Source organism: Quercus suber, unplaced genomic scaffold (assembly GCF_002906115.3).
Source record: "Quercus suber isolate HL8 unplaced genomic scaffold, Cork oak 2.0 scaffold_182, whole genome shotgun sequence".
In the NCBI taxonomy this organism is placed as follows: Eukaryota; Viridiplantae; Streptophyta; class Magnoliopsida; order Fagales; family Fagaceae; genus Quercus; species Quercus suber.
In genome coordinates, this window is record NW_027069640.1 from 188,370 (window position 1) to 202,951 (window position 14,582).

At 36.8% G+C, this 14,582-nt stretch overlaps 1 protein-coding gene across 1 annotated transcript; it reads right to left on the reverse strand.

The window, feature by feature from the left end:
• Positions 1-1,038: 1,038 nt before the first annotated feature.
• On the reverse strand, positions 1,039-12,551 carry LOC136069641 (cyclic nucleotide-gated ion channel 1-like). Its single transcript, XM_065778375.1, has 2 exons — positions 12,162-12,551; positions 1,039-1,589 (listed from the first exon to the last, which is right to left on the reverse strand). Exons 1-2 carry the CDS (start codon positions 12,504-12,506, stop codon positions 1,065-1,067), a joined length of 870 nt encoding a protein of 289 aa, XP_065634447.1. The 5' UTR covers positions 12,507-12,551; the 3' UTR covers positions 1,039-1,064.
• Between the last annotated feature and the right edge of the window lie 2,031 nt (positions 12,552-14,582).

Consider the following 14,582-nt stretch of genomic DNA (forward strand, 5'->3'; position numbering starts at 1 on the left):
TTGTCTTTTTTACTTTTATAATACCCTTAATTTAATTAACTTATCTTTATTCCTAAAACATAAAATGAGATTAAAACTGTAAATTGACAAAATTCAAAACAAAAAACCTACCAATACTTAAAAACTAAAGCATGTTCTATAAAACTTCCCATATCTCATCTGCACAGCCAAAAACTACCCCATGTTCCTGGTAAAAACTACCCAAGTTCCTATTAAAAAAGTAAAATCTATCTAAAAAAAAAAAAAAAAAAAAAAATCCAATTGCACCACTGTACTCATATCTGTATGCTAATGTAGTATTCCATGTCAAGTTAAATGGTCCAATTCTGCTCCTACTTAGAGAACCATGTGTCATTTTCATCAATTTCAAGAAATTAAGATAATAAACATCTGCTTCGGTCCAATTTGTTCCATTTAGGTCCAACTCAGTTCACTTTGGTTCATTCAGTTCACTTTGGTCCATTGTGGTCCAGTTCAGTTTAGTAAGTCCAATTTGTTGAAATTGATGAAAATGAAAATATAAATAATAAATAAAATACCAGTTAGTTTGAACTCTCTCTCTCTCTCTCTCTCTCTCTCTCTCTCTCAAAAAAAAAAAAAAATACTAACTAGTGTCTTGATCTAATGATAAAGAGCTATTATCATCAGGAGTAGACATCATAGGTTGAAACTTCCTTTAAAAAATAAAACGTGAGTCTCCTCCACTCTGCCTCTCATTTAAAATCTCTTGTGTTGAGTCTCACCTATTAAATGTAGTTTCTGCCCACACATAAAGAGGTGTTAGAACTTAGAAGTATATAGTTTAATGATTAAATTTATCGTATCTCAATAGTTTAAGTTTTTAAAACAATCAATAATTTAACATCACAAGTGTTTTTGAACTTTTGAACAGTTGCCCCCTGTGATACAATGATTCAATAAATACACGCACGATTGTAAGACTGTAACGTTGTGGCAAAACAATGATTTTAGTTTTACTCTCTAACCTATTAACTCTTCAAAAGTAGACACATTTGTTCATGATATCCTGAAGATAATAGGTCTCAGCTTGAACGAGCAGTGCTTTAATTGACTTGTGTACCTGATGAACTTGGTAACTTCTCGTCCCCGCCGCTTGTACCAGACTGGGAAGACTTTTCTTTCTTGCCGCGCAAGGCTGCTTGAAACATAGAAGCTACCTTAGTTTCCAATTCCTCTTCACTAACATAAAATTTTGTTCTAGAGACTATATTCCTCAAGTCATCGGCCATTAGAGCAAAGGCTTCGACTTTTGTATGGGATTTAACTACTTTCGAAGAAACTGGGAGTCTGAATAGGTTAGACAAAGAGGCCTCTCCCAATCCCCATTGTATAAGTTCTTCTCCAAAGAAGCGACCCTTTTCAAGACACTCAGCGTGTGAGGAGCCAGTTGTTTCACCATTATTATTACGGGTTGTGTAGGTCCATGCAATGCCTCGTGTAATGAAGTAAGTAGTATCAATTGGCTCTCCCTCTCGAACAATGTAGGTGTATTCCTTATAGGAGATTGGTTTCAGAGACTCGCATATCATATGCAACAATCGTTCCTCCATATTTTCAAGCACTGGCACCTAAGTTATAAAGCAATCGAGATGAATAATGCCATAATGACAAGAAATTTTATATATATATATATATATATCATGTCCGTGGCATATTTGTGAGCATGAAAAAAAAATCATATTATCAAATTTACAAATATTAAAGTACAGTTCTTTTCCCCTAAGAGTACGATGTATGCATGTATATAAAAATACTTCATATTATCATTCAGAAAGTTATTTATATCTCATCTTTATATATTTTTTTCTCACACACAATCATTAAATTGTAAATATATTTTAAACATTTTGTTTTCGAATAATATTAGAGATACAAATTATTTTACAAAAAAATTTATAAACTACTGATGTGGCGAGTGATTATTAGTAGATGAAAAAGTGATATTAATGATGGGTATAAATGAAAACCAATAAGAGATTGGCCACATCAACATTTTGTAAAAATGTTATAAAATAGTTTGTATTTATAACATTACTCTTTGTTTTCTCAAGTATGGTATTTGATTTTGGATATAGAATTCAGTAGGATTTTACCATAGGTTTATTTGAACTAAATTTAATAAAACTTATTCATTTATCACCATAATCTATACTACTATTTAAGGAGCTTTCCCTGTTTAGATTCCTCAATTTTTATGCCTAAAATATCCTTAAATTCATTTGTTTGTATAACTTAAATAATAGGGTTAGATATGTAAAATTAGTAATTTAAAAACTCCTAAGTTTTAGCTAAATTTAAAAAAATAAAAAATAAAAAAAAGAAACAATTTTTCTCCCACCACCACATTTCACTCTCACGTTAGTAGTCAACTACTAATACAACTTCTTCTTCTTTTTTAAGAAATAAATAAATATAAAACTGTTTTATTTTCTCCCATAAACGTAGTCTTTTTTTTTTCCCCCCCTAATTGTCAAAATGAAATTGTCTGCAACTTTTTATCACTAAACAGTTTAACAAATTTCAAAAGTTTGACACATATTTTTTTCCTAAAAATTTGCATACATTATCTCTATTTAGATATAGTCCACGCACTTTTTACATATCCTACACATATCCTAAATTAAATAACTAAATTAAAAAAAAAAAAAAATCAAATCCCATGTTCATCCATCTTCCTAAAATTTAGCATACCTCTTCAAATCCCAGGTACACGTTCTCCTATTTAAATTCAAATTTTTTTTCCTTATTTCAATTGAAGCTTTACTCTTAACTTCTAATCATTATCTTTTATTTTTATTAAAAAAAAATTAATTGTTCAAAATTCTTTCTTATTCCTTAACTAACCACCAATATTTGCAACAAAAATTTTATCCAAAAAATATATATATAAAAAATATATATATATATATATATGTATCTATATATATATATATATATTCCCAGCAAAAAAAAAGTAATTAACAATTGGATAAGATAAACTACAATGAACTTTCGCTTTAAAAAAAATCTACCTACAAATTCTCACAAACACAACTTCAAACTTCCACCCATTATCATTAAGTAGTTAAAATGTTCTCCCTCCATCCCTATCCTCCATAGCAGCAACTACTTTTGTATGTAGCCTCTGTAATGAACGTTGTTTTATGTTTTTAGGATAAAAGTTTGCAATCAACGGGTAGGGGACGTGAAGTTCGTGCTACAAATGATATGCCACCATTTTTAAGTCCTTTCATGTTGACAACCCAGGTACTAAAGTTTATTATAGAGTCTACATTCCTAACAGAGTAACATCATTGTAAGGTTGAATTTAATCAACCATTTAATTGGCTTTATTCCGTAACCAATTTGCTTGTAATTTAACACTTAACAACCCTGTATTTTAGGTGGGAAAATTGTAAGGGTAGTGTGTGAGAAGATGTGAACAAATGCTCAAGAGTGTGCAAGAAAAACAGAGTCTCGCGGCTAAGGCTCACGGGTGGATCGCGACTGGCAAGCCGCGAAAGGCAGGCACGTGAGAGGCACACTGGGAAGCTGAAGGGTCACGCCAGCTGTCATGCTACAGGACAAAAGTTCCAGTCTGGCCAGGCCGTTACGTCGCGACTTGAATTCGCGACTTGGTCAAGCCACGAGATCAAGTCACCAACTTGCCCTGTTTGGCAAAAACTGACGTTTTGCATTCCTTTCTCACCCTACTATATATACACCCTTATACCCATCATATTGAGAGAGCTTCCAGAGAGAATTTTGTGAGAGAAAACCCTAGAGAAAAACAAGATTGATTCATCCCCAATCTTCATCTAAAGAGACTCTACAAATTCCTCTACTCTTTTCCTCTCCATTGTTATACCCTTGAGAGGTCATTTACCAAACCCTTATCCCACCACACCCATGTCTGTGAGAAGGTCCATTTGGTGATTTGGGAAGCAGTTTGGAAAGGAACCAATATACATTGGTTGATGCTATGGTCAAGTAGCGGAATCCGGGAAGCTAAAGAAGAAATAGGTTCGGCGTAACCTCGTTGGAGCAAGAAGCTTGGAGGGCTTAGGTACTTGGGTAGATTAGGCTTGGAGGGTCTTCTGCTGTTCATGTATCCCAACTATATTCTTTAATGGATTTTATCACCGCTTGGAGGGCGGCGGAGAGGTTTTACGCCGAGGACTTCGGTTTCCTCTTCGATAACACATCGTGTGTTGTCCATGTGTTTGCATCTCTCTTTCCTTTATCTTTGCCTTATATTTACTGTTGTGGATGTGTTTATATTTAGCATAGATTGTTTTATCAATTCCATTATAAGCTTGTTATCATATTCCGCACATTAATTGTTTGATAGAAAGCTTGAATTGATATTTTTGTATCTGGGGGTCTAAACGTTCAAGGGTGTTTCATACCCATATTGAACTTTCAATTGGTATCAGAGCGGGTACACTTGTTGTGGTGTTAATACCTAAGTGTGATCCTTGACCCCTTGTTGAGATGGATAGGTCTCAATCTTTCACTGCTCCACCATATTTTGATGGTAATAACTATGCTTTTTGGAAAGTCCGAATGAGGGCGTTTTTGTGTTCTATGGATGAAGCTGTGTGGGATGCAGTTGACATAGGTTGGACAAAACTAGTGGATGCCAAATCCATTTGGAACAAGGCAACTCTTGCGGCAGCTAATGCAAACAGTAAAGCATTGAATGCCATTTTCTGTGGTATCTCTCTAGAAGAATTTCACAGGATTTCTCATATTACTGTTGCTAAAGAAGCATGTGAGATTCTAGAGACGACATATGAAGGAACCAAGAAGGTGAAAGACACCAAACTTCAAATGCTGACCACTCGCTTTGAGCAGCTAAAGATGGATGAGGATGAGTCCTTTGCCTCTTTTTATAGTAAGCTAAACGATGTGGTCATTGGAAAATTTAATTTGGGGGAAAAGACGGAGGAGTCTAAAGTTGTAAGGAAGATCCTTCGGTCATTACCAGAAAGTTTTCGTGCTAAAGTTACAGCCATTGAAGAGAGCAAAGATCTTGATGAAATCAAGGTTCAGGAGCTGGTTGGTTCTCTACAGACATATGAGTTGTCTCTTCCTTCAGCGAAGAAGAGCAAATCCCTTGCTCTTAAGACAATTGATGAGAGGATAGGGTCTCATGAATCTTCGGAAGAGGATACAGTAGATAAAGATGTGGCGTATCTTGTAAAGAACTTCCGGAAATTCCTAAAGTTCAAGAATAGTGGAAAATTTGGTGACAAAAGAAAATTCCAGAGTGCCGAAAAAGAGAAGAAAGACTTCCGAAGAAAAGATGGTAAAGATTCCCAATCCTCACAAGGAATTACATGCTTTAAATGTAATGGGCATGGGCATTTTAAAAAGGAATGTCCAAACTACTTGAAGTCGAAGGGAAAGGTGTATGCCACTACTTTAAGTGATTCGGACTCATCAAATTCTTATTCTGACGAGAGCTGTGATGGAGAAGGAAATTTCTCCGCATTCATGACCATTGCTCATGTGGAATCCTCAGATGATTTGGATACACTTGTGAAGGAGCTTGGTGAACATTCTGATTTGGAATCTATTGGAGTTGTTGAAGAATCTGAAGCTGAAGAGGATGAAGGTACTTTGAGTATTCAAGAGAATTGTACTTTAGTTCTTGAGAAATCAGGTGAGTATGCAAGGGTTGCAAAGACGGCAGTAAAGAAGATGAAAAGGGCTGAAGAGGACTACAAAAGTCTACTGGCTAGATATAAAGAAGCTAAATGTGAGATTGAGACACTAAATGGAGAGTTATCAGAAGTTTACACCAAAGTAAGATTCCTTGAGCAAGAAATGGTGCAAGCGCAAGCCAAGATTGAAAGGGTCTCCTCCAGAAAGCTGGAAGATGTTATCTTGTCTCAAAAACATTTTTCAGATAAGTCCGGAGTGGGGTATACCGGAGGAAGTAGCTCATCAGCCAAAGCTATCAAAGAAGTGAAATTTGTGAAGGTCATAGAGTCTACTGTAGAAGAAACCATCCCTGAGAATGTTAAGGCTGAGAAGAAGAATGTGAGTGAGCAACGGATGGTGAATAAGCCCCGAAATCAATCTATGGGCAGACACGAAACCAGAGCAAGATCTCTCTCAAGACCACAATGGGGTCCTAAAACTAAGTATGTGTGTCACTATTGCGGACTACGAGGGCATACTAGACCCAACTGTCAAAAGCTGAGAGCAGACAACAATGCAAGCGCACCTCGGACACGAGGAAGAAGGAATGACAAGAGGTCTTGGGGTGGTGAGAAACCAAGAAGTCAAAACAATGATCTAGGAATGACGGACGTGATGAAGATGATCGGTGCCTTCACCACCTGCTTGGAGAGCTTCAACAGGAGGTTTGAAAGTCCTAACTCTCGTACCCGATCCGTCAAGGATATCACCCCAAACACACGTGACGTGTGGGTGACAAAGGGTACTCATGCATAAGTATTGTAACATGTCCATGCATCAATTCTTCCTATGCTTTGTGGATATGATTGATTATTTGCGTTGTGTTTTTGAGTATCTGTTTACCTTGTGGTTTGTTTGTGTTCAAAATTCTTTCTCACTTTCTTGTTTATGATAATTCTTCTACTGCTTTCGTGTCAAAAATCCAAAAACACATAAAAAGTTGAAAATCCAAAAAGTTTGATCACTTTGTTGAGTTTTGTCTCAAAGCTAGTTTAGCCTTGTACCTTTGTACCAATGGCTTTGTGCATTTAATGAGCTTAGCTTGTCTCTCATGCACTCATATCATTGTGGAAGAAATTCTGAAATCTATGTGATTGTTGTAAATAGATCTTCAACCTTGTCATGAATGATTAGTGAATGGTTTTGTTGATCTTGAGACATGCATAGACTCATGCCTATATATCTTCTCACTCTTTATTTTTATGCTTTAATAGAGCTCTCTAAATGTAAATCTTCAAATGAAAAGAGATATTGAGCTGCAAAAGCCTGTCGCACATACTAGTATTTGACTAGGAAAAAGGAAAAGCGACCAAAATAAATTGTATGAAAGATGTCCAAAAAGCCAAAGGCTAACTCATTAATTGAAATATCAAAAATTTCAGGCATCTATCTCTCAATGAGAGTTTCTTTGCTCAAAATTGGCAAATGATGTGTATATGGAGCCAAATGAAAAGCTTCAAAGAGTTGTTATCAAATTCTTGTGGGAGGTCATATATGCATGCTTCTATAATTGAGATAGGTCACATAATCTAGTGCTAGTTGTGTATGCCTTGATTGAATTGATCATTGAAGCTTCACATTGGACTAAGAACTATCTCACTTTTGATATCCACACACATCACACAAGTCTATGTTCAACAAATGCCATATTCATTTGTGTGATTGTACTTGATTAAATGTGTTTTCACATGCTCAATCTTTGTGGGTCAAACACAAAAAGATTTTTGAGTGTTTTGTTTTATTTTTGGAAAGTACTTTGCTTTTACAAAATTGTGGAACTTTTTCAAAAACAGTGTTGCCCTGTTTTGGCGACTAAGTCGCGGGTCAGCACAGTCGCAAGCCCCAGTCGCGAGCTCAATCAGAGATTTTCGTGACTTACTGGCGAGTCAGTACTCTAGTCGCGAAAAAGACTTAGAAATTTTTTGAAAATTTTGAGTTTTGCTCTATTCGCGGCTCATTTTGGCGGCTTGTTCGCGGGTGGAAGGTCCAATCGCGAGGGTTACTCAGAGATTTTCACGGCTCAGCTCGCGACTCCTTCGCGACTAAACCTTCCAGTCACGAAAAACACTTAGAAGATTTTTCTAGAATCTTACCTTCACAGTGTTTCGCGGCTTGATCTGGCGACTTGATTAAGTCGCGAAAAACGCGTGTTTTGCATTTTTGAAGACAGTTTTAAAATTATTTTTCAATTTTCTCTCGATTTTCAGCGACTGTTCATTGTCTTCTTCACTCTCTCTCTCAAAGCTTTCGAATATCACTGAAAAATCCTTCATTTCTGCATCATTTCTGCATAAATCTTCAAAAAAAAGGTATGGGCTTTCTTATTCTTTACTCCATTTTCATGTTTTATGTAAAATACTCTTGAATCTCTGTGTTTTACTGTTCGGATTGCTATTTGGGTATTCTGATCTTTTATGCTTAAAAATGGTGTTTTGATGATGTGGTTTGTTCCCTCTTAGTAATGCCTGGCTTCTTGGGTTTACTCCATTATGGTTTTCATGTTTTTCACCTTCTCATTCATGGGTTTTCATGCTTGATATTTGATTTTTTATGGGTATATCCTTTGGGTATACGGTTTGTTGGTTTCTATGTGATGTTTTCCCAAATGAAATATGTATGACCTTATGTCTATGTGGTTCAATCTATTCTGTGTGTGTATTTACACATCTTGAGTGTGACCCTGCCTCTAGGGATTATCTTGCACATTCCATGTCCTGTTGGTTAAGTTTCAGTGACAGTTGTTTTCATCTGTCTGTATGAAAATTTCATCTTTACAGACTGAACTTGGTTAATCTGTGATTACTATGTTATGTCTTATTTCTCTGTTTTCATTTATTCTTGGTTTGTGTTGTTGCTCAATACTCTGTTCTTCCTTATAATTACATTGTTACTAATTTGAGTATATTTCCACATATTGTCTTGTGCCCTTGTTGTGAACTTTTCTGAGTGTTTACAGATGGCTTCCACATCCTCTAAGAAAAAGACTCCTGCTAAGAAGGCTGATAAGAGATTGAAAATGGACAGCAACCTGTTTAGATCAGTCAAACATCTTGAGAGATACAGAGATTCCTTCGTAAAAGGAATAATTATCCAGGAGAGATTTGTGGATTTGCATGACTTGAGGGATACATTCATTCCACAATGCTTTGAAGGAAGAGGCTGGGATAAACTTCTGGGTGACTTACCTTTAGTGTGTAAACCACTTATCAGAGAATTCTATGCCAATGTTGTGATAAAGGAGGAAGAGTTGAGTTGTTGGGTGAGGAAAAAGGAGTTTATCTTAGATGCTCATGACATTGATAAGGTTTTGGGACTGGAGGGGTTAGAAGATTATAAATTTACGAACTACAAGGACAGAATGGTCTCTCTAGAAACTGTCCAGAAGAAGATTGGTGGAGTTCTAGAAAGGAGATGTCTCAACACTTCTGACTTTCCCAAAGACATGAGGTGTTTAACAACAATTATGATGTACAATATGTACCCTAGAAGGAAGATGACTACATTGACGAATGCTAGAGCCATCTTTCTTATGGATCTTAAGGAAAACACCTTTATTGACATCAGTTCCCACATTTTTGACACTATAATGGATGAAACCAAAACCACCTCAAGGCCCAAGCTGGTGCTTCCAAGCCTTCTCATGAGAATTTTCAAAGAAAAAAGGGTTGTAATCCCACAAGATATCAGTCCCATGCCTCCTCTATCAGCTATCAACAAATTTACTCTAGTACGGATCTAGAGTCGTCTTCCAGGTGAAGAAGAAGAGGGTGTCCATGAAGAAGGTGATCCTATGGAGACTGAAGCAGAAGGGGCAGGACCAGTTTCCACACCTAGAGTAAGAGTCAAAAGGATCAGACCTTCTACCTCATCACCTGTTCCTCCTGATACCCTTCAGATCATTCTGGAGAGACTTGATACCATCCGCGATGTTCAGAATCAACAGACAGAAAGGATGACAGCAATGTAGGACCAGCTAGATGTACTCTCTGCCAAGTTTGACAGCATTCATACCAGCCAGGATCACTGACCCTTTGGCCATTCCGGTCAAAAAGGGGGAGAAATGTTGGGGTTGCTCTTGAGGGGGAGTGCTCTTTTTGAGGGGGAGTTCAATTATGTGTCTTCTTTAAGTGTGATACACTGGTTTTTAGTCTGTGGTTTTTAGTCTGTTTTAAGTATTTATGCTTTAAGTTTGATACACTTGTGAATCTTTGGTGTTTACTTATATAGTATGATGTTATTCAGCTTTAAGCATTGTTTGTTTGTGGTTTGTACCCATTGATGCTTTTGTAAACTTTGAGGGTTGTTTCTTGTTCTTATGCACTGATTGTAGGCTTGTATGGTTTGTGCCATGTATTTACAAAAACAAAACTTTGCATATGCAGCCTTTGTGCTTTGTGTTTTGGTACTTGTTAATGCTTTGCATTACCTTAAGTACAACACTCTTGTGCCCTTGTAGGATTGTTCCTAGATGCATATATGTTTGTATGCATTGGTTGAGTGTTGGACTTGCAAATGATACTCTTCAATTGAGTTTATCATTTTTGCTGTCCGGATGTTCATTCCTTGTGTGAATGAACATAGTAATCACTTTTGCTTAGTGACTACTGGTATTGATCTTGCCATGAATTACTGCTTTTATGCCTATGTTCATTTTTGCTTGATCATGCTTATTTTGCTCTATATGCATATTAAGTTTTCTGCATACAATAATATTGCTATGTTATTGTGTTTCAGGAATTACTTATTCATATGTTCAAGAGCTTTACAGAATCTAGAGTTAGGTGTGAGTGAGTTTTCCAATTGTTCCCAACTCACGTTTAAGTCTAGAGTCTGTTGTAGGGTTTTGTCACGGAATAGCCAAAGGGGGAGATTGTAAGGTTGAATTTAATCAACCATTTAATTGGCTTTATTCCGTGACCAATTTGCTTGTAATTTAGCACTTAGCAACCCTGTATTTTAGGAGGGAAAATTGTAAGGGTAGTGTGTGAGAAGATGTGAAGAAATGCTCAAGAGTGTGCAAGAAAAACAGAGTCTCGCGGCTAGGGCTCGCGGGTAGATCGCGACTGGCAAGCCGCGAAAGGCAGGCACGTGAGAGGCGCACTAGGAAGCTGAAGGGTCACGCCAACTGTCACGCTACAAGACAAAAGTTCCAGTCTGGCCAGGCCGTTACGTCGCGACTTGAATTCGCGACTTGGTCAAGCCGCGAGATCAAGTCGCCAACTTGCCCTGTTTGGCAAAAACTGACGTTTTGCATTCCCTTCTCACCCTACTATATATACACCCTTATACCCATCATATTGAAAGAGCTTCTAGAGAGAATTTTGTGAGAAAAAATCCTAGAGAAAAACAAGATTGATTCATCCCCAATCTTCATCTAAAGAGACTCTACAAATTTCTCTACTCTCTTCCTCTCCATTATCATACCCTTGAGAGGTCATTTACCAAACCCTTATCTCACCACACCCACGTCTGTGAGAAGGTCCATTTGGTGCTTTGGGAAGCAGTTTGAAAAGGAATCAATATACATTGGTTGATGCTATGGTCAATTAGTGGAATCCGGGAAGCTAAAGAAGAAATAGGTTCGGAGTAACTTCATTGGAGCAAGAAGCTTGGAGGGCTTAGGTACTTGGGTAGATTAGGCTTGAAGGGTCTTCTGCTATTCATGTATCCCAACTATATTCTTTAGTGGATTTTATCACCGCTTGGAGGGCGGCGGAGAGGTTTTACGTCGAGAACTTCGGTTTCTTCTTCGATAACACATCGTGTGTTGTCCATGTGTTTGCATCTCTCTTTCCTTTATCTTTACCTTATATTTACTGTTGTGGATGTGTTTATATTTGGTATAGATTGTTTTATCAATTCCATTATAAGCTTGTTATCATATTCCACACATTAATTGTTTAATAGAAAGCTTGAATTGGTATTTTTGTATCTGGGGGTCTAAACGTTCAAGGGTGTTTCATAGCTATATTGAACTTTCAATCATCTCTAGAGGTAATTATTTCATGTTGTCCGGATCTAAATATATGTTAGAATGTATTGTGGGAGTTGGATTTGGGAAGTGTCTTCCTAAGTTTAGTAAGCCCAGATTCACACGTTTAATTTTTTAGTGCATTCTGTGTAAGAGATCAAAAAATTATTAAAATTTACCCAAAAAATAGAAGAGTCTTTGAGCATGCGCGTGAGCACGTGGTCAGAGGCTAGTATATATTTAAAATTCTAATTAATACATATTCCTAACTCTTTTTCAAAAAATGAAAATCAATCATAAAGGCATGCAGTTGCTCCTCTCACATAAATATTAAATAGAACCGTCAATTGTTTTTTTTTTATAACGATACCTTTCTTTCTTAGGGGAGTGTAGATATATGAATGAAGTACTATTCTTACTCATCATGCATGCATGGGGACAAAAAGTTAATTAGGAAATATATAGAGCCAGAGGAACTCACTTTCTCTAGCATATGAAAGCAGAGATGGTGCTTTATATAACTTTTCAGTTCTGGAGGAAGAATGAGGAAAAGATTCTCCACATTAACATGTATGTCTTCCTTCCAATTTTCATCAAAGATATTCATAATTTCTTGCCTTTTTTCATCAGGGAACATGTATTTTTTGGCCCATACTTGTATTTCTCCTCTTGCTATTCTTGGTCTACTCTTTCTTAGATTTTCCAATCTTTTCTCCTTTGATGTCTTACGGTCCTCGTCTGAGCTTTCTGTTACAGACTGGATATAATTCTGTTCCAGTTCCACTATTAGTAAGTTAAATTCTTCAAATCTTACAATATCTGCCATATATAAAGTATGTACATATTTGCTGCCCTAGGATTAAGACTAATCCTAGGTCGTACTTGTAGTTCAATAATTATTCCCTTTTCACCGGGAAAAAGAAGAAGAAGAAGAAGAAGAAGAAGATTGAATTAAGGGATGCTTTGGTTTCAACTCCTCTAGCATGTAGAGAGAAATGCTCCTTTTCATTTTGAGGGGATAGAGACTGAGATTGATCTCACAATCTAATTAAATATACGTTTTCCTGGCTGTTCAACAAATTAAATTGGATCTGTTGTTTCAAGAAAAGGAGGGTACCATGATTAGTCAATTAAAAACAATGAATGATGAAAAAAAGGGGGGCGGGGGGGGGAATAGTACTTACTTATCAAGAAGTTGATGAGGTAGGTTTGCCCAAGATTGCACTAAATACAGCATTTTTTTGGTACCAATTATTAATTGTTTCACACACAATATGTGTAACGTTTTACACAATGTCTGTACTTTCATATCAGATGTCCACATTTATTTGCGATGGAAAAATAAGAGAGTGGACATTGTAGAATGTGAAAGATTCTAAACCCTTTTTGGTTTTTAATCTTTCAAATAATGCATTACCAGGCTTAGGGAATATATATTAAAGTTGATTTTTATGGTCTAAAATCTTCACATTATCATAGATGAATAGTCCCACCTCTCAATTCAGCTAACAATCTACAACACCACACCACCACCACTACAATCTCAAACCTTTTTAAACAAAAGAAAAGGAGAGAAAAGAAAGAATTGGGTGTTTACCTTCAAATTTTCAAGGAAACACAAAAATAATAGCAAGTCGAAAAGAGAAATAAAAATTGCAAAGCAGCTTTCCTAGGGATAGTGGCTTGTTTGGAGGTGTAAGGTTGAAATTTATCAACCATCTTGTTGGTTTTATTCCACGTCAATTTGCTTGTAATTTAAGCACTTAGTAACCCTATATTTAGGTGGGATTATTGTAAGGGTAGTGTGTGAGAAGATGTGAAGAAAAGCTTAAGTATGTGCAAGAAAGTAGAGTTTCGCGGTTAGGACTCGCGACTGGCAAGCTGCCAACTGCAGGCATGTGAGATGCACACATGGGAAGCTAAAGGGTCGTGCCAGCTGTCGCACTACAGGACAAAAGTCCTAAGCTAGCAAGGCCGTTACGTCGTGACTTGAACTCGCGACTTGAACAAGCTGCGAGGTCAAGCCGCCAATCAGCCCTGTTTAGCAAAAACTGACTCTTCGTATTCCAAACACACACCACTATATATAGACCTTTATACCCACTAAATTGAGAGAGCTTCTAGAGAGAATTTTGTGAGAGAAACCCTAGAGAAAAACAAGATTGCCTCATCCCCAATCTTTACCTTAGACTCTCTACAAATTCCTCTACTCTCTTCCTCTCCATTGTCACATCCTTGAGAAGTCATTGACCAAATCCTTATCTCACCACACCCACGTTTGTAAGAAGGTTCATTTGGTGCTAAGGGAAGCAGTTTGGAATGAACCAATATACATTAGTTGATGCTATGGTTTAGTAGCGGAATCCGAGAAGCTAAAGAAGAAATAGGTTCGGCGTAATCTCGTTGGAGCAAGAAACTTGGAGGGTTTAAGTACTTGGGTAGATTAGGCTTAGAGGGTCTTCTGTTGTTCATGTATTCCAACTACATTCTTAAGTGGATTATTTGACCGCTTGGAGGGCCGCGTAGAGGTTTTACGCTAAGGACTTCGGTTTTCTCTTTTATAACACATTGTGTGTTGCCGTGTGTTTGCATCTTCCTTCCCTTTATCTTTGCCTTTTATTTACTGCTGTGGATGTGTTTATATTTGGCATAGATTAGTTATCAATTCTGTGATTGGCTTATGTTCATATTCTGCACATTAATTGTTTGATTATAAGCTTGAATTGATATTTTATTATTTGGGGTCTAAACGTTCAAGGGTGTTTTAGACACATATTAAACTTTCAATTGACATCAAAGTAGGTACACTTGTTGTGGTTTTAATACCTGAGTATGATCCTTGACTCCTTGTTGAGATGGATAGGTCTCAATCTCTCAATGTTCCACAATTTTTTGATGGTAA